At 38.3% G+C, this 20,763-nt stretch overlaps 3 protein-coding genes across 3 annotated transcripts; 1 reads left to right on the forward strand and 2 right to left on the reverse strand.

Moving 5' to 3' along the window:
* Window positions 1-2,243: 2,243 nt before the first annotated feature.
* Window positions 2,244-2,726, reverse strand: LOC131957341 (uncharacterized). The gene has a single exon (XM_059322075.1). It carries the CDS (start codon window positions 2,724-2,726, stop codon window positions 2,244-2,246), a length of 483 nt encoding a protein of 160 aa, XP_059178058.1.
* A 543-nt stretch (window positions 2,727-3,269) lies between these two features.
* Window positions 3,270-4,136, reverse strand: LOC131957342 (uncharacterized). The gene is made up of 2 exons (XM_059322076.1): window positions 3,668-4,136; window positions 3,270-3,550 (listed from the first exon to the last, which is right to left on the reverse strand). The coding sequence occupies exons 1-2, from the start codon at window positions 4,134-4,136 to the stop codon at window positions 3,270-3,272; spliced, it is 750 nt and encodes a 249-aa protein (XP_059178059.1).
* A 5,290-nt stretch (window positions 4,137-9,426) lies between these two features.
* On the forward strand, window positions 9,427-16,676 carry LOC131957343 (cystathionine gamma-lyase). Its single transcript, XM_059322078.1, has 10 exons — window positions 9,427-9,578; window positions 10,151-10,309; window positions 11,083-11,217; window positions 11,783-11,887; window positions 12,028-12,197; window positions 12,465-12,576; window positions 13,004-13,117; window positions 14,137-14,271; window positions 15,094-15,239; window positions 16,260-16,676. The coding sequence occupies exons 1-10, from the start codon at window positions 9,549-9,551 to the stop codon at window positions 16,351-16,353; spliced, it is 1,200 nt and encodes a 399-aa protein (XP_059178061.1). The 5' UTR covers window positions 9,427-9,548; the 3' UTR covers window positions 16,354-16,676.
* Window positions 16,677-20,763: the final 4,087 nt, after the last annotated feature.

Raw genomic sequence — 20,763 nt, forward strand, 5'->3', positions numbered from 1 at the left:
GCCTAGAGAAACTTTGTACAAAACTGTTATACTTGGTGTTAAAGGTTTCATGATCAGATTTTAAACGGTAATGGTTAAAATTTAAGGCGACAGCCTCATTTGAATAATTCGTAATCTTAAAATCCCGTTTGGTGAAGTTCGAATCTCCTAATCAGTTTTTAGAACATACTAGTTTAACAAGGTTTACTATCCGAACAAAAACATTATGTTTAATCAAGTTTTTATATTGCGAACCCATTTGTAACTATTTTGTTGCTAAGATATGTTTTGAAGACATTTAAAAACAAGTTAATTAAAAAAGTCTAGTGACATTTATGCGCAATTTCCTTATGTTATCTAAAAAATAGCTCTGACGTATAATGCTGGGGTGAGTTCAAGCTAGAAGAACGATCGGTTTGTAGGTGTTTATGTAATTTTAAAATTTGTGACCGAACGAGAGGATATTTTTGAAAACTTTCTTCGGCAATATTGTTCTAAATTATGGCATGAATCGATTGGTACATGTTTCAAGTCGCTAAGTGGTCTGGTTGCCGAGATATGGGAAAAAAAACTGCATTTTTTCGAGGTTTTTTGGCTTTTCCTGGAAATCCATGAAAGAAACCCGGAATTTTTATGGCCTATGTTCCTTCTCGTAACTTGCTTAAAATAATTGCTTTTGGAACTAGTCATCGATATTGCTTCGTTGAGGAGGAGATACGACTTAAAGCCCGGACACACATTCATACATCCATACATTCCCAGAAATGACGAGTTAATAAACGCAATTCTCCAGAATGGAAATTGCGCTAAAAATGTTGTGATAGACAAAAAATAACATAAAAAAACAAAAACAAAAAACAAAAACAACAACTGAAATTGTCACAATACCGACCTAGCTGGACATCAACAAAAATGATAGATCTATGTGTATACTTGGTTTAAGACTTACGAGAGATCAGTAGTATATAATATTGTGAGCCACAAAAGTTGAGTGATCGTCGACATGGAAAAACACAGGAAGTTGGTTCGTTTTTTAAACAGTCTTTTGTAGTTTGTATGTTGATGAAAGAAATGGTATACAATTAGACTTTCTTTTATTTTCGTACTTTTTCTTTCTGGACACAATGGCTTTTTATTATAGTTTGGTGAATGTTGACTGCGCTACTTACACATTTTTTTTTTGCTGACTCAAACTGAGGCCGTTGTAGTTTTTCTAATCAAGATGTTAAGAGCAATTTTCATCACAAATATAATTTTGGTCACTAGATTTGGTAACGTAACGTTGGTAAGTTTCTTTAGATGATACAAGTTGTGACGTAGTAGGGTACTTGAGGTTACTTCACCAGTAAGATATAACGATGAATATGGGAGTCGAAATGGTCGTTGCGTTGTGTACGCTTATATAAGCACAATCTTTTTGCTAGATTAAAATATGTTTAGTGCAAAATTTGAATCACGAACGACTCATTTTGACAATAGATCTTCTACTGCCCAGAAAACTTTGTTTGAAATAAGTTCTCTGGACTAAATCTGTGCTGACTCATCAGGACGGGTGAGCAGCTGAGATAGATGGCCTGCACGCAGCTAAATCAACGGCTGGGACAAATCGCTCAACCGACGAGGTGACGGTACCCTGGTGAAATGTTGGTGGCTAACTGCTATGGGGGGGGGGGGGGAGGGGTGTGTGTGTGTGTTTGGGAGGTGAGGGGTGGGGGTTTAGGGGTGAGGGAGGGTTTGAGAAATCACACAACAGACGGCAACTGGGTGTAAAATGTTTTAGCAGGACTGCTGTGGAGATGGTACTCACTGTGTTGATGAGAAACGGTACTTAAAGTTTAGTTACTAACATTACAGGTAAACAACTGTAGTAGGCTGCTAGCTAGCAGTGTTTAAAGTTGATACTTCAGTGATCAAACCACTCGTCTTAAGTTTACCGTAGTTTTAATTATTTCAGATTAAAAAAAAACAAACTACGATTGTAAATTTGCCTCACATCTTTTTAAAGTGTTTATTTTAAATGAATGTATTACCATACCTCATGCGTGTGGTCAAATGGTAGAGCACTTGAATGCTATTCTGAAAGTCTCACGTTTGGTTACAAGGCTTGAGTCCACGATGTTAAATACCTATTGTTGTTGTGAGGACCTCAGGCGTGTAATTTACAACGTCAGTTTACCTTGACGTGTTAGCTTCAGCACTAGTTTGTAACTGATAGATCCCAGATATGAGTTAATTTTTTTTTTTAAGTTTGTATATAAATTTATTTACTGGAACCAAATATATGACTCATTACAAAAGATGCTTTCATTTTCATCACTACCACCAAATGTTTTCCTTTGTTGTTTTCCTTTGTTCCCAGATGATGTGTCATTTACATCAGTCCAAGTAAATTTAGGCAAATACTTTATATTCCATATGCAATTAAACCAAGGATTCCTTTTTTTGCCACCAACTTGTGTATTGCTCAAAGCCAGAGCCACATATTTGGCTACACTCTTCTTTGAGAATTCTACCCATCCTTCAGTAAACAGCAGGCCTTTCTTATAAGAGTAGCTTTTTTCCACGGGTTGAAAAAATGTTCTGTTAACTTCACCAAACTCTCCAAATACATTTCTTAACTTTTGAACGCTCATATATTCTGAAACTGTGCTTAAATATATTATTCCGGGTTTGTCTTTATTATCTTTTTGTTTATTGGCTTTTGAATTACTTGAAGAAGTAGCATGTTCCTCAATTTTTTCGTCCATATTTGTTCTTGTGGGTGCCAGATATGAGTTTTTTTTTTAAATTGAAAAGATTTTATTTTTAAAACTAAAATGACTTAGATCCATTGAAATGAGATAATTAATTTGTATTTTACTGTTAAAAATAAATGCAGAATATAAACAGCTCTTATGTTATTTAAACATTAAAACTGCTAATTTGCTGTGCTTGGATGATAAATGAGAAAAAAAAAAGATACTGTGAATGGTTTCACTTAAAAAAATGCTCTAGTTGAATAACATTAAAAAATACACCTTTTTGATTTTGTTAACACCGTGTTAATAACAAAATAAAACTTGTTTAAGATGAAATGCTTAATGCTTATGTTTGCAAGCAAAAAAAAAAAAATACAATCCAACAAAAGAATTTTTATGGTTGTGTTCAGCTTATGAAAAAAATATCAATGACACAAAAGGTGGGTATAACAGCATTATATACTTTGTATATAAAAAAACCAACAAATCAGTTACATGTTTCAATATTTAATTTACAGCTTTGTTTTTTAACTATATGATAAAAGGAACAGATCACAAAAACGAATCACACCACTGCTTCAGACACTGATAGCAATCCTCCTGCTGTTTAGAATTGGCAGCACAGATATCTTTTAACCAATCCTTGAAGAGACTTTCATCTTTTTTAAAAAGAAGATACTGGCCTAGAACTACATATGCCTTATCATAATTTTTTTCAGTCAAGCGTGAACCCAGTGCCTCACCAATCCCAGCCAGCTCATACACTGTCTTCTCCCCCATTGGCTCGGAGACAAAGTTCTGATGTTTTTTTGATGTTGACGACATGTTGATTTCTGTGGAATTGTGTAGTATTAAAACAACTGTTAAACTATTCGAGCACTAGGGGCCTATTGAAATATGTGATTTCCCCAGATATGAGTTAATTTTTTTTTTTTTTTTTTTTTTCACACCATTTGTTGCCCCAAGAACATCTTCAGGATTCTCTCCCTTCTCAATATGTCGATATAAAGTTCTTCTCTGCCTTTCCTTTAAGTGCTGAACTTCAAATTTTAATTGCTCTTCTTGGGCTTTCTTTTCTTCCTCACTCTGCCCCACCTGTATTATACTATCTTGTTTGGTATTACATTTAGCACAAACTTTAACTTGGGTTGCACAAGGCTGACACACTGTGTAATAAGCTCTCTTCACAGTTTTCTTGTGACATCTGACACATGTAGCAGGCTGGGATAATGGTTTGTATTTTTTGTACTTTATTTTCCATTGAATTATATCCTTACAGCGTAGACAAATGCCTTCAAAATTCAAGTTGTTAATGAGTTTTGTTTTGTCAGATTTATCATGCATATCATTTTTGAAGGCTCTGTTATTCTGATATTTCTGTTTTCGTGTGCGAGAAACATTGCCACGTTGTGAGCTCATTTTCTTAGTTTAGAATTGTGACGAGTTAAGGAAGGTAATGTGACGTGACATTTCTGAAGAGATTATTGTATGGTGTAAACGCACACATAAGAACCCTGGAAACAATCAACGTGGTATGGTTAGATTGCGAAAACATATACACAGGCGAAATGTCTTGCTAGAATATGTGGGTTTGTGTACCACAGCAAAGTCTCTGTCGTGTCAATCGTATAAACACTATAATCAGTGTTTGCTTTTAACTTGTCCGATGGATCGACTTGTGCTGCACTTCAAAGAGTTTAGCCAGCAAGACGTAGTTGTCGCCCTTTAAGGCAATAATAATAGTTGTCACCCTTCACTGCAATGATAATGTACGCGGAAGTTACCCTTAAAGTTATATCGATATATTGGCAGTGGCATTCTCATTCCCATATATATATATATATATATATATATATATATATATATATATATATATATATATATATATATATATATATATATATATATATGTTACGGTCAAAGCCCGAAGTGCGGCCAAAGCCCGCATTTGCCGGCCAAAGACCGAAATCAAGCAAAGTTTCGGAGTTTGACCTGTTAATTGGAGGCGATATTGGCCAATGCGCGTATTGGCCGACTTATATACATATATATATAAATATATATATATATATATATATATATATATATATATATATATATATATATATATATATAATGTGTGACGTTTTGCTATGTAAAGTTTATTTTAGTTAAGTTTACAATGGAAGCCTTATAGTCAAATCTGAGCGCCACTGGAGGCTTATTCCCAACAGAACTCCAACAAGACTTCACCTGTGACGTAGCAAGGTGATCTGGTTGCTTACCTTGGCTTTAAGTTGAGAACCAACTCAATTATTTTAACTAGTACTTATCTCTCTCCTTATTTTATTTCTTTTTTGTCATAACTTTCACACTTAAATATTAACATTAAAAAAAAAGTAATAATTTTTCAATGAAAATTTACTGCTATGGGACATCACTCTAGAAATACATTTTAAATAAAATTTCATCAGTTACAGCCCTTTCAGAGCAACAAAGAAGAAATAAATTATTTTTTTTTACCCATGGACCAGAGTACCCGCCCTAAATTTATTAAAACACTCCAACAATGTAAGAAATCTTTCAGCTTAACTCTGGGGCGGGGACTGTAGGTGTCGGGTGGATGTGCGTGTGTGTGTGTGTGTGTGTGTGTGAAGAAAGCATTGGATAAACACTTCTATAAAGTAAAGTGTCCTAACCCCTCCCCCCCCCCGCCTTCCCCCGCCTTTTTTCGGATGGACAGTTTTAACTACAAGAGGAGGTTGTCAGTGTAAATGTTATGTAACGCCACAAGTGTTAAGGGTGGGCGAACACAAATTCTTTTAACTGCCTTAGAGTGGTTGGGTTGACCCTCTGTATAGAATTCTTCAAGCTCCGTAAGAATTTAACTTAAGTTGAGTAATTCTAAGAAATAACGTCGACATTGGCTTAATATTTTAACTCACAATTTATGAGATCAGTGACAATTAACAATGCTGAATGTTACAAGATATCGTATATATATATATATATATATATATATATATATATATATATATATATATATATATATATATATATATATATATATACATATATATATATATATATATATATATATATATATATATATATATATATATATATATATATATATATATATGTTTGTATACACACCTACATACACAAATATATATAACAATGCTGGATGTTACAAGAAAACGTATATATATATATATATATATATATATATATATATATATATATATATATATGTATACACACCGTCATATATATATATATATATATATATATATATATATATATATATATAGTCTGAGAACCGCTGTTCCCTATAATCCCAAGTGCAGTGCGTGGCGTTGCAGAGTGGAATAGTTTCGTGTATTGCATAGACATTTCGTCTTGAATTCACGTTTTCAATTTGCTAGCCACTCCAAGGTTTTGATGACATACAGAGAGCTCTCATAGTTTAATGACTACGGTGAAGAGATTTCTTGGGTAGGGGTAGCTGGGCGAGGTATGAAAGACTCGAACATTTTTTATATTGTTTTCGCCGCTATCGACATTTGCGAGAATTATCTGACGTTGTGAAAGTGTGAAATTAGGTGGTAGAGGGTGACGATGAATAGCTTTGTGATATTGAATTGAGCTAGGCAGGAGACATACTGCAACCTTACGCTTCGTTTACTTGTAAACAGAGTTTTTTTTTTTACATAAGCTAATCAAGTTTTTTTTTGTTTAGGTTAAGGCGGACTTAAAGAGAGCTGTTTAAACGACAAAACTTGCCGTAGACTGAAAAGACCAGTTTACCTGTAACCCGTTTCATTGAGTTGCTCAATAGGAGAATCAGTAGATTACACATAGAGGTTGGCTTACAATACATGCACCAAGTGACGTGGGGTGTTGTCATGATGCGGTTGACTAATATGACGGAGGGTGTATCAGAGTATGGGCAAGTGATCCTATGGAGGGATTCAAAACTTAGCAGTCGACCTACTCAGAACTTAGCAGTCGACCTACTTTAGAAGTTGTTGCTGAATGGATGAACTCAACGATTGCTGCATCTGAACTACATAAAAAACATTACATTTGATAAAGTTTATTCCAACCTATTAACCCAGTCATGATTTTCACGCAAGCCACAATTATGTCGTCATAATTAATATCCGAAGTAGGGGGAGCAAATTAAACAAAATTGTTTCGAACTTCGAACAAAGATCTTCGTTTTTTAGATAACCAAATATCTTAGACAAGATTTCTCTAAGACAAAATGTAAGTAAAAGTAAAGTTCCCTTTCAAACCTGACGGCCTACAGGGCAAGTGAAGTAGAGTTCACTTGTTTTTGTGACCTCGGCACTATGCACAGCCGCCTTTACTTTCCCTAACGTGGGTTAGGTACCCATCAGAGCTGGGTGGACTCAGAGACAGTCTACTGACTTGAACTCGGATTCGACCTCGAGACTTACGGGTTAGCGGTCCAGACAAAATATCTCAGGGCAAGCGTTGTGGCAAGAGGACAGCGTGGTTGGGTCGTAGAGCGTATGGCTGCTAACCCAAAAGTTGCAGGTTCGGACCCCATGAGAAGAGGCTCGTAAGCTTGGGGCAGCAACCATTTAGGAGAGAAAACTAAAAGAAATCTAAACTGCTACCTTTCAGATTTTGCTTGGTTGGACCAAGGCTATAGAAGCAAATCCAGAAAGAAAAAACAGACTGAAGTTGTAGTCAACAGCCCATATGGTGCATAAGATGTTTTCATATAACACTTAATCGTATTAGGGGAAACCTTTCCATTATTTTAATAAAGAACAAACGAGAAGATGAATGTGTTCTGTTATCTTACCTCTATAATAAACAAACACAAAACAAATTGGGCATTTCTTATACGTATTCTGTTATCTTACAGCTATAACAAACACAAAACAAATTGGGCATTTCTTCTACGTTTAATACCAGTGGATTTTTATTAGGCTATTAATATCTTCCCCTCTCAGTACAGTATAGCACCTAGTTAAGCCATAAGTCCGGTCTGTGAACACTCCATCACCTAACAAAACAAAGACTATGTCGAACGCCCATCTTCTCGACCAGGCGCTACACACTCCAATCTGTGGCCTGTATTTGTATATAACTGTCAGTATATCAGGACACTGCTAGCACCGTCCCACCCCTTCACACCTCTTCAAGTTGTATCAAGTACCCTATAAGACCGGGTGGTTTCGTCAATGCAATCGTTAAAGCCTCGCTTCCATAAATTGACAAGACACCTAACATGAGGTAGAGCCTACTGTCATTCAGTTTATCAAACGATTTTGTTGCACCGTGTCCCCTTCGTTACTCAGTCATGTGATTATGGATATCATTGCTTTTAATGTTTTAATCAGTGCTTTGGAATGTTGTGGATATGATTTCTTTTTTTCCCTTGTCATATTATATATATATATATATATATATATATATATATATATATATATATATATATATATATATATATATATATATATATATATTGATAATTATCGTGTTTTAAAAAGGCTAATTAAGTTAAAGTTGTAATTTATATAACTCAAGTATGTTAAAGATGTGTTCTATTGCCTGTATTTAAACTTCTTCTTCTTCTTCTTCGTTCTTACAATTTAAACAAAATGCTTGATTGACTGTTTTGTTAAGTTATTTAAATAACCTTTCTCAAGTTATTTTATCGACCTTCTATAAACTTATTTTATAAAATTTTTTTTTGGCCTTCTATTAAAATATTTTATTGACCTTTTGTAAAGTGATTTAATTTATTTTTTGTAAAGTTATTTTATTGATCTTTTGTGAAGTGATTTTATTGACCTTATGTAAAGTTATTTAAATGACCTTTAGTAAAGTGATTTAACTGACCTGTTGTAGCTGATTGTGTCGTTGTACTGACATTTCGAAAGTTGTATCTAGTTAAAAGATAGGATATAGTGATGCAGGGGTCTCCAAACTTTTCAGCCCTTGGGCCGCATTAACTATCAAATATCAGTTCGGGGGCTAGAGTTTCTTCCATGCATCTCTTCGGGGTGGTAGAGCCCCCCCCCCCCTCCGAAGAACATCTATCCCCCCTCAACGAAATATAATTTAGATAGAAATATATACAAATTTGAATTTTCTGGGCAAAGTTCCTCAGCCACCTCTAACAAACATTTTTTTTTTCCGTGGACAAGAAGATCTCAGCGGGCCGGATGAGAGGACTTTGCAGGCCGCATTCGGCCCGCGGACCGTAGTTTGGAGACCCCTGTAGTAATGTATTGACTTAATATAGTCAGTGGCGTAGCGAGGTCGGGTGTCACCCGGTGCGGCACTTAATGGTGTCACCCCCCCCAGAGGCATAGAGACCCTTCCCAGGGACAAACTTTCAAGTTTTCGATTTGCACCCCCCCCTCAAACTTTCGATTTGCACCCCCCCTCGAGTTTTCGATTTGCACCCCCCCCCCTCAAACTTTCGATTTGCACCCCCCCTCGAGTTTTTCTCTATATATTTTGCTATTTTTTGCCTTGGTGTCACCCCCCTAAATGGTGTCACCCGGTGCGGTCCGCACCCCCCGCCCCCCCCCCTCGCTACGCCCCTGAATATAGTCCACTTAATATAGTCCACAGTTGTGCTATACTCAACCCATGTAAGTTAAATTTCTTTCATCAAACAGCCGACCGAGTATCAGACAGTGTCCAGCCAAATCCAACTATGACGTCGCTACCCGCGGTCTCCATCTCCATGACGTCACAACGTCCACGGCATTGGTCTCAGCCAAGCTGGACAGACGCGGCCCGCCGACCGAACCACTGGTCACACCCATCTACCACACGAGCACCTACGTGCTGGACAAGATGGCGGACATCGTCCCTGGCATTGTTGATGTACGTATGTCTAAGTAGTTCTTCTTCTTCTTCTTCTTTAACATTTTGAATAGGAGATGACCTAATAAAATGAAGTCTGCTGTTCTTTCTGTATTTGCTTCCAATAGCCATAGATCAAGGCAAACAATGCCTCTTTCAGGCAACTCATGGAGGAAGGGGAGATAAGCATCGAATGAATTTAAAAAAAATATTATTTACATAGAAAATATATACTTTAACTAGTGCTCGCTCCCCCCATCCCTACCACATTATTTTTGTCGACCCGAGGTGGTTTGGTGTCTCAAGCTGATGAACCTTATTCGCTTAGGGACATTTGGGTTACCAATCATGCAACGCCCCACCCCCACCAATCATGCAACGCCCCACCCTCACCAATCATACAACGCCCCACCCCCACCAATCGTACAACGCCCCACCCCCACCAATCGTACAACGCCCCCCTAATCATACGACGTCCCCCATCAATCATACGACGCCCTCCCCTACCCAAATCATACGACCCCCCTGCTTAAACTAGTTGATATATAACGCTAAAGACCCCTATAAAATGACCCCTCTATGTGTCCCCACAGGGCGGGTCCGTCTATTCTCGCTTATCCAACCCGACCACGGAAACAACCGAGGCCGTCATCAACGCCATTGAAAAGGGGGCGGGATCTCTCACATTTAGCAGCGGAATGGCGGCTACCACTTCCGTTCTCTTAGGATTTCTCAAGTCTGGTGATCACGTGGTGAGTGGAACTAGGTCAGACGGCCATTGTTATTTTATTTAGAGCCAGACAAAGGCGTGAAGCCTACATATTTTATACGGTTTAAATCAGAATTCTGTCGCTTCTTTTTTTTTTTAATGTTTCGTTTTAATTATGCATCGTTTGAAATAAGTATAACCAAAACAATAGTACAGAAAGCCTTTCACGCTTAATGGCCAGATAAAAATAGATTTGACCTGTTTGTATCTTATATTTTAACAGCAGTAACAGCACATAAAAAATAAATAAAAAAAAAACAACAACAACAATAAAATAAAATAAAAAACAAACTATTTATTATGAACACCAAACAATAATTGTTCGGGCAAAACTAGCTAGGCAGACCACAATATTACGAGGAATCGAACATTTGCCATAGACCTACCTATATTATCAGACATGGGACTGCGTGACCTAGTGGTAGAGCGTTAAACTGCTAACCCTTAAGTCTCGAGCTCGAATCCGGGCTAAGGTCAGTACAACATCCCTGAGTCCACCCAGCTCTGATGGGTACCTAACTCACTTTAGGGAAATTAAAGGCTGCTAGGTATAGTGCTGACCAAACTATCTCTTGAAATGCCGAGGTCACAGAAATAGGTAGACTCTAATTCACTTGCCCCATTGACCGTCAGGTTCAAAAGGGAAATTTAATTTACTAAGACCACGAAAAGGAAAATTTAATTTACTAACACCAAAATAGACCGTCCATTTAAATTTTATCAACACCAAGAAAAAAACATCCAGTCTATTTTCAGATCCAGCAGATTCCAGTGTACCCCGGCACGGGAGCGGCTCTCAAAATGTTGAAAGATTCTTTCAGCCTCGAGGTGACAACTGTCACAAGCGTGACAGTGGAGGAGGTGACACGTCACATACGGCCCAACACAAAGGTGACGCTTCGTGTTACACGGGTGTGCTAATATGTGTACAAGCGTGTGCTAATGTGTGTACAAGCGTGTGCTAATGTGTGTACAAGCGTGTGCTAATGTGTGTACAAGCGTGTGCTAATGTGTGTACAAGCGTGTGCTAATGTGTGTACAAGCGTGTGCTAATGTGTGTACAAGCGTGTGCTAATGTGTGTACAAGCGTGTGCTAATGTGTGTACAAGCGTGTGCTAATGTATGTATACGCGTGTGCTAATGTGTGTACAAGCGTGTGCTAATGTGTGTATACGCGTGTGCTAATGTGTTCGTATGTGATAGGATTTCAAGGACTTTTTAAAATTCTCTTTTAAATGTTATTTGAATCCTTCTTACTCCAGGAAATATTGCAAGTTGAGAACAACACTAATTAATGTTTTTCTGGCGTGATGCAATCGAATGAGACGAATGTTAATTTGTTTGTGCTGTCCTCAGATGCTCTGGAGTGAGACCACCTGTAATCCAGACATTAACTTCGTCCCAAATTGCAGAAGATTTAGAATCCCTGTAACCCAGATATCTATACTGTCCCCAGATGTTGTGGATTGAGACCCCCTGTAACCCAGATATCCATACTGTCCCCAGATGTTGTGGATTGAGACTCCCTGTAACCCAGATATCTATACTGTCCCCAGATGCTGTGGATTGAGACTCCCTGTAACCCAGATATCTATACTGTCCCCAGATGCTGTGGATTGAGACTCCCTGTAACCCAGATATCTATACTGTCCCCAGATGGATTGAGACCCCCTGTAACCCAGATATCTATACTGTCCCCAGATGTTGTGGATTGAGACTCCATGTAACCCAGATATTTACGTAGTTGACGTAGAAGGTCTGACGCAGCTGGCCAAATCAAAGAACATTCTAGTAGCTGTGGACGGGACTTTTGGCAGCCCGGCCCTGCAGCACTTTATGCCCCTTGGTATCGACTTCTCCGTCCACAGTTGGTCAGTGCTTCTAAGATTTATCTTTTTTAATCTTTGGATCTAATCTATGGGGTACTCCTGGGGTCGCGAAAGGTTTTTAGGGGTCTCCAACTTGTAAACTAAACCAAACAGAAATATTTTTTTTTTAACTGTAAAGGGGTCACTGGTGAATGGGTCGCCACTCGAAATTGTTTTGGCAACCTATGATCTAGAGGAAAGTTGTTTGGTATGTTAGTTGGCTTGAACATAAAAAAAACAACATACAAATACAACATGAATCTTCTCCAGCACGAAATATATGGGCGGCCACTCTGATCTGATAGGTGGGTGTGTGACGACACGGACAGTAGAGCAGTGGCGGATCTTGAAACACATGCAAGGTTTGCTAGGCAACATGCTGGTATGTTGTTTGCTATTCTTGTCACATAAAAGCACATACAATTACAAGTATAGAAATAGCACAATATTACGGTGTGGTCTAACGTTAGAGCGCTAGACTGCTAACCAGATAGTTTCGAGTTCGAATCCGGGTTTAAATCAGTGGAACGTTCGGAGTCCACCCAGCTCTATGGAGTATCTAACATTAGGGAAAGTAAAGGCGACTGGGCATAGTGCTGACCTCACTATCCCCCCACTATCCCCTCATATGCCGAGGTCACGGAAACAGGCAAACTCTAATTTACTTGCCACATGGACCGTCAGGTTCAAAAGTGAACTTTACATTTACAATATTACTCAACATTGATGTACTGTTTAGGTAAATGTAAGTCCTAGCCCCCCCCCCCCCACACACACACAACGAAACTTAAAACAATTGTATATTCCAGTCCCCCCACGACGCCAGCCTGCTACTGAGAGGGCTGAAAACTTTGTCCCTGAGGATGGAGAGAATCAGCGAGAACGCCATGAAGGTGGCCACGTACCTGGAGCAGCACCCTAAGGTAGTTTTCTTAGAGACTGTACACATGGGAGGTAATTTAGTTAGAGATTGTACAGATGGGAGGTAATTTAGATAGATACTGTTTAGATGGGAGGTAATTTAGTTAGATACTGTCAAGATGGGAGGTAATTTAGTTAGATAATGTCTAGATGGGAGGTAATTTAGTTATAGGCTCTCAATATGGGAGATAATTCACTTAGAGATTGTCTAGATGGGAGATAATCTTTTTTTGTAAAAAAAAAACAACATTGTAGATAATTTAAAGTATAAATGGGAGATAATTTTTCTCGAGACTGTCTAGATGGGAGATAACTTATGTTAAAAAGTAGACAATGTGTGCATACAGTTATGAAAGGTTTAAATGATATAATTCTATTTCTTTTTTTTTTTAAATTTTACTAGTTAACTTATGCTTTTGAAGAAAAAAAAATAAAGCTACATTGCGAATGAGATGTACAAAATCTAGTTTTATGAAGGAAATATTTTTAAAAAATCTCAAAATAAATATTTTTACAGCTATTGTTGAAATATAATAATAAAAAAGGGCAAAGAACAAAACAAATTATAATTGAGAATCTGTACATATTTTTATTATGACGTAAACAAATAACATGTTGCAAATGTAACCATTCCTCGCCTTCTCAAGTTTAACCGACATTTTCGCACAGTTTTTAATCTTAATGAACCTTTTCCCACTTGTGCTGATATATTCATCTAATACGATTTACCATTGTATGCAAAGATTATCTAAAAGGTTATGAACACAGGTCAACACGGGATTAGACTTAAGGTAATTGCAATTAAGGCGTCGTCCGGTTGAATCTGCACCACCAAGTGACGTCACGCGTGGTTGAAAATTAATTTTCGAATTAGTTAAAGTAGTTGAATAGATTTTTTATAGCATACTTCACTTTTGGTTATCGTCTTCAAAAATCTGCCATATCTGACCGATATATCTGATACTATCTGATACGTGTATGGTGACCTCAATGGTGACATGAGTTGTCTCCCATTCTACAGGTGAAGAGAGTTAGCTACCCTGGCCTCCCCTCCCACCCCCAGCACAAGATAGCTCAGCGGCAAATGTCAGCCTACAGTGGGATGATCATGGCTGAAATCAGAGGCGGAGAAGCTGAAAGTCGCACAGTGGCGGAGGTAGGGGTTTGTGTCCAGTTAGATTGGGTTTCTTTCAGGTCATTTTTTCTGGAGATGGTAGTGGGGGTGTGGTGAGGAAGTCGTGTTATATATATTGTCTGTTTAAATTAAGTTACATTTACAATTCTATTTCATCATCCGGGGTGAGGGTGGGGGAATGGTGGTGGATGTTTTTGGGCAGTGCCGCCCCCTTCTCAACCCCCCCCCCCCAACTCCAAACGGAGAAATGACAGAAAGAAACACCAGTAGTATAAATTGTACCATTTTCAGAGACTGATGTAGTGTGTATAGGCTTGTTCAGAGTGTCATTAAAAACAATTTTTGTCTATGGTAAAACTAGGTAAACGTTAAGTTGGTAAACCTTTATGGATTTTTATGGAATAAATTAATTTGGTGCAGGTAATTAATTAAATTCGATAAAGAGAATAAATACAAGTTGTATTTATAAAAGATTGGAATATGACAAGGGACAGAAGGTGCCTGTGTTTTTATTGTATGGCGATATGTGATTGTTTTCACCTAACCCAGCTTTGTTGTATATAATATGTGTGTTATGTGTGAATTTAAGTATTTGATGTGTTATATGTGAATCCAAGTGTATAATATGTGTGTTTTATATGTGAATTTAAGAATATAATATATGTGCTACGTGTGAATTTAAGTATGAAATATGCATGCTATGTGTGAATCCAAGTATATTATATATGTATTCTGTGTGAAACCAATTATTTAATACGTGTGTTCTGTGGGAATAAAGTATATAATATGTGTGTCAGTTCAGTTCTGTTGGTTGTGTGTGAACCTTATTCCTATGGATTCTAGAACCTTCGGATCGTGCGACTCGCTGTATCGCTGGGTGGGGTCGAGAGTTTGGTGGAGCACCCGTTCAGCATGACCCACGGGCAATACCTGATGACCCCAGAGGAGACACGTGATAGTGGTATCACCCCCGGCATGCTAAGGATCAGGTACACAGGCGTACTTGTTATTACTGATGTGTGATAGTCGTGTGTAGGTGTTGTGTGTAGGTGTGTGTTGTTGTGTGTAGGTGTGTGTTGTTGTTGTGTGTAGGTGTGTGTAGTTGTCTTATGTAGGTGTGTGTAGATTTGTGTAGGTGTGTGTATGTGTTGGGTGGAGGTGTGTGTAGTTGTCTTGTGTAGGTGTGTATAGTTGGTGTGTGTCGGTGTGTGTAGTTGTTGCGTTTAGGTGTGTAGGCGTTGTGTGTAGGCGTGTGTAATTGTCTTATGCAGGTGTGTGTAGGTGTTGTATGTAGGTGTGTGTAATTGTCTTATGTAGGTGTGAGAAGTTGTTGCGTGTAGCTGTGTGTAGTTGTGTGGAAGTGTCTGTGTATATGGATGTAAGTCGTCAAAGTCAAATTTTTGTAGACCTTATAAGCGACCGTGTAGTATTTGTGTGCTATTGTGTGTTGTTTTTATGTGTAATTTGTGTGTGTGTGTGTGTAGTTTGTGTGTGTCGTCGATTGTCGTTGTGTGTAGCTGTGGTGTTTCTGTTGCATCTAGCTGTAGTTTGTGTGTAATTGTTTTGGATAGTTGAGTGTTGGTATGTGTAGTTGAGTGTAGGTGTGTCTTCAATTTCAATATCGTATGGTGTTTGTGTGTGGCGTTGTTGTGTGTAGGTGTGTGGAGTTGTTGTGTGTAGGTGTGTGTAGTTGGTTTGGGTAGCTGTGTGAAGGTATGGTAGTTGTGTGTAGGTGTGTGGAGTTGTTGTGTGTAGGTGTGTGTAGTTGGTTTGGGTAGCTGTGTGAAGGTATGGTAGTTGTGTGTAGGTGTGTGGAGTTGTTGTGTATAGGTGTGTGTAGTTGGTTTGGGTAGCTGTGTGAAAGTAGGAGTAGTTGAGTGTAGGCGTGTGTCTTCAATATCTTATGGTGTTATTGTGTGTAACTGTGTGTGTATTTGATGACTAAGTGTTTTCTGCACTGGTGAAATATTTACCCAGTCACAATCTATTTCTGTCCTTTATATCCTCAGCATTGGTATAGAGGACGCCGAGGATCTAATCAAAGACTTCGAACAGGCCCTCTCTAAAACTGTCCTGGATCCACGGGTTATAAACGGGAGTTAATTAGACCGAGTCATCAGCTATCATACAACACTCGATGTCCATTTGTTTTGTAATAATGGTGCAGTAATGTTGTAGTAATATTGTAGTCATGTTATAGTAATGTTGTAATACTGTTGTAGTAATGGTGTAATAATTTTGTAGTAATGGTGTAGTAATATTATAGTAATGTTGTAGTAATAATGTAGTAATGTTGTAATAATGTTGTAGTAGTGTAGTAGTATTATTGAAATAATGTTGTAGCAAAGTAGTAATGATGTAATAATGTTGTTATAAAGGTGTAGTACTGTTGTAGTACTGTTATAACAATGTTGGTGAAATAATTTTGTAGTAATGTTGTAATGATGTTGTTATAATGATGTTGTAGTATTGTAGTACTATTGTAATGATGTTGTTATAATCATGTTGTAATAATGTTGTTGTAATAACTTTGTAATAATGTAGTAGTTTTGTGTTGAACTGAATCTAGTAAACATGTCAAATGGACGTACACAAAGTTAACGAGTACTATTTTGGCGAGTCTGTTGTGTGTAAGATTCTTATCAGAACTAGAGCTTTATTAGAGCCACAATCGCAATGATCTGACTATTTTTAATGTTAGACTGTCAAATATTATTTCATTTCGTTCTTGTATAATTATCTTTTTTTCTTTTTTTTCCTCAAACATGTAATTTACAGCGTCAGTAATACTACTTTCTGAAATGTAGCATACTTTCATTCATTTAAGATGGTTTATTTATACATAGATCTAATACAAAACGTCTAATTACAATTTTATTTTATATAAAAACCCTGAAAATGCAAATGTGTAATTAAATGATGTTTCGAGGGATTTTTTTCCCATCGGGGTCGTGGGCTGAGGGGAGTTTGGCTTTTAAGTAGAGCTGAAATAAAAATGGGATTACAGAAAATTAAAATTTTAAAAGTTTTAAGCAACCGGAATGTTATGTTGATTACAATAAGACGCATCAAATCAAACATTCTTCCCTTTCAAACATCTATATCTTAGCAGACCTCCCGCAATTATCTAAACATTTAAAATAGTAATAACGAGCTGACCCGCGGCGAATCATTCGCCTCTATTTGTTTTATTTTCTACTTTTCAGTACTTCATAGTTAGTGAATTCGACTCTACCCTTCCTTCCACACTACCCCCCCCCCCCCCCACCCCCGCCGCCGCGAAAGCAGCCTTCAGTGACGATAGTTTACGGACGACAATGAAAATATCAAGCAGAATTTCTTACTTCTTTCAAAACGCTTAAAAGCTAAATTAGCTGCCCCTAATACCCGTTACTAATTCGACCCAGCTCTACGATTGTAAACATTCGGGGTGAACCTAGGCTCACCAAAATGGTGGGGATGGTAACTGTTTGTCTAGAGAGCGGGGGAGTAACGGCTTGCGTTTACGTGGTGTCTCGCATGGTCCCCATGAAGAGATTGATATATGTCAGGGGTCGGCAACCTGCGGCTCGCGAGCCGCATGCGGCTCTTTTGATGTCGAGGTGCGGCTCTTCAGCTCTACGCACAAATATTAATAATTATTTTATTTTATTCTTGAAAGTCATAAAAATATTAGTCTGCAACACTCGGTAATGAACGATCTATAATAATAGTTTCGCTGTCTGTGTATGTATCTATCTATCTGACAAGAACGCTCTGTCTGACAAGAACGCTCTAGAGAAAACATAAGAAAAAATTCTATCTGACAAGAACGCTCTAGAGAAAACACAAGCAATTTAAAAACTCTCACAGTGAAACGAAAGACGAAGTATGACGTCGACACATTTAGCATAGAGTAGAAAATAATCTCAAACCCAGAGAGTGCTCACAGTTATATGACGTCATTGATTTTCGCGTTAACATTGAATAAAAAGGAAATGTTGTCTAATCTAAATGGTTTGCGTGAAGAGTTTCTTGCATACAATTCTTCGGGTAGGGGCGAAGCCCCACCCCACGCGTAGGAACGTCTGAGCCCCCCCCCCTCCCCAACTCAAAAGAAATTTCTTCATCGATACTCTATAATAAAATTACCGCCTAATTAATGTTTCTAATCTAAAAAGTGGTTTTCTTGCAATTTCTTTAATGCAATTCTTCGGGTAGTGGCTAAGCGCGACACCAGTGTTTCTTTCAGACTTTTTCCTCCCCGGAGAGGGGTGGGGGTAATTGAAATTTTCGGGGACGGGGGTAGAATTTTCGGGAAGGGGGGCGGACACTGGAAAAAGTATATAATTATATTTCGTTGAATGGGACGGTAGACATGATTTTTTTGAGAGTGGGGGGTGGGGTGTGGGGGGGTGGCGGGGGGGGGGGGGGGGTGCGGGGGTGTGGGGGGTGGTGTGTGGGTGGTGGGGGGGGGGGGTGGGTGGTGTGTGGAGGTGTGTGTGTGGGGGGGTGGGGTAGGGTGGTTTCCTCATCGATACTCTATAATAAAATTACCACCTAATTAATGTGTCTAATCTAAAAAGTGGTTTTCTCGCAATTTCTTTCATGCAATTCTTCGCGTAGTGGCTAAGCGCGACACCAGTCGGGGTGGGGGTGGTGTGTGTGGGGGTGGGGGTGGGTGGGGGTGGGTGGGGGTGGTTGGGGGGTGGTGTGTGGGGGGTGGGGGTGGTGTGTGAGGGGGTGGGGGTGGGTGGTGTGTGGGGGGGTGGAGGTGTGTGTGGGGGGGTGGGGGTGGGGGTGGGTGGGGGGGTGGGGGTGGGTGGGGGTGGTTGGGGGGTGGTGTGTGGGGGTGGGGGTGGTGTGTGAGGGGGTGGGGGTGGGTGGTGTGTGGGGGGTGGAGGTGTGTGTGGGGGGTGGGGGTGGGGGTGTGTGTGTGGGGGGTGGGATGGTTTTAGTTTAGAGAAAAGAGACAGCACTATCAGCCTAGCGCCCGTTGTACCCTTCCTCAACGGGCCATTTATCTAGTATAATAATAAATATAAACAATAAACACTCGCTATTCTATTTGCGAATTTGACATTTTATTTTCGCAAATACCTCCCCATGAGTATTCTCAACAGCTTCCTAAAGTTTCATGGCGATCGGATGATGAAAGGTATAGTAATGAATAAAAGACAGACACACACACACTTACATACATTGATATATATATATATATATATATATATATATATATATATATATATATATATATATATATATATATATATATATATATATATATATATATGTATATATATAAACCTAATCCTAATCAAAGATCATAATATTAAAATAAAAATGTTAGTGGCTCTTTAAAGGCTTGCAAATTTTGTAAATTGTAACTTTTGGCTCTTCTGTCTGAAAAGTTTGCCGACCCCTGATACATGTAGATAATTCATTTGGTAAATATTATAAACAGCTGACAGATACAACAAGGTTACTGAAACCTAACGGACCTAACCGACCTTAGATTATTTTTGTTGAGATTGTACAGAATGGGCTTAACATTTCGGTTTTTTGGATCAATTATTAATATTTCAATCAATTTGTTTTTATAAGTTAATTGTGCTAATTGATTGTTTTAATGAAAACTATTCAGTGGTTTTAATGTTTTATTTTGTTATTATTTAATTTCTTTTTATGTTTCATGGATGTTTTGAAACATAATTAATAGGTTGTTTCCCCTGGTTATTTCGATTTTTGTGTATGGGAAATAATTAATGACGCAAATAACGAAATAATTGTTCGCGTTCAATAGCCTGAGATGATGTCCCCACATTTCACTACGTTTGTAAATACGTTTATTTTAATGTTAATTTTGCTTCTAGCTCAGGAGACTACCGATAAATTGTTAATTTATATTTCATAATTTATGTAAAAATGTTGTTGACTTTAAGTTTTAAACTCAATTTCAGGCATTTAGCAGTGCGCCCTTAAATATTCCGGGTTCATCGTAAGAACCTGCCTTGTGTCAGTCCCAAACCTAATGTTATTTTCCATTTTAATGGTTTACTGTCTATAAACAAACACATCTTTAGCCCTATATCGATCCCTAAGAAGGATTTTAATTTATATTCTCAGAAGATTCTTAAATGCAGAGGCGTAGCGAGGGGGGGGGGGGGCGGGACATATGTCCCCGGGCGCCAACCTGAGGGGGGGGGGGGCGCCAAATTGAAAGTTTGAGGGGGGAGGTGCAAATGAAAAGTTCGAGGAGGGGGGTGCAAATCGAAAGTTTGTCCCCGGGCGCCGGGAAAGGTCGCTACGCCTCTGCTTACATGTTATCTTGGTTGATTTACTTAAAAACTATAATTTTCTATAAAGAATTTTTGATAAATAAACATGCTTCATATCTTCATCTCACAAACAAACCTTGAGCACAAAACTCCATCTCTGGCTACTAGACTTGTCAATCTCAAGTCTGATGCTGTTTTTATGTTTCTTGTGCTTATATCGTCACAAACAAACCTTTAGCACAAAACTCCATCTCTG

The sequence above is a fragment of the Physella acuta genome, unplaced genomic scaffold, assembly GCF_028476545.2.
Source record: "Physella acuta isolate Inbredline_101_S28 unplaced genomic scaffold, ASM2847654v3 ptg001234l, whole genome shotgun sequence".
NCBI classification, from domain to species: Eukaryota; Metazoa; Mollusca; class Gastropoda; family Physidae; genus Physella; species Physella acuta.

What these genes read in the sequence shown, in the direction of transcription:
- LOC131957341 (XM_059322075.1), bottom strand. Translation starts at nt 2,726, where the DNA reads ATGGACGAAAAAATTGAGGAACATGCTACTTCTTCAAGTAATTCAAAA.
- LOC131957343 (XM_059322078.1), top strand. Translation starts at nt 9,549, where the DNA reads ATGGCGGACATCGTCCCTGGCATTGTTGAT. An exon ending in TCGTCCCTGGCATTGTTGAT is followed by an intron (nt 9,579 to 10,150) that starts GTACGTATGTCT and finishes GTGTCCCCACAG; the next exon opens with GGCGGGTCCGTCTATTCTCG. An exon ending in CCCGGCATGCTAAGGATCAG is followed by an intron (nt 15,240 to 16,259) that starts GTACACAGGCGT and finishes TTATATCCTCAG; the next exon opens with CATTGGTATAGAGGACGCCG.
- LOC131957342 (XM_059322076.1), bottom strand. Translation starts at nt 4,136, where the DNA reads ATGAGCTCACAACGTGGCAATGTTTCTCGCACACGAAAACAGAAATAT. An exon ending in TGTTCTTGGGGCAACAAATG is followed by an intron (nt 3,551 to 3,667) that starts GTGTGAAAAAAA and finishes ACAATTCCACAG; the next exon opens with AAATCAACATGTCGTCAACA.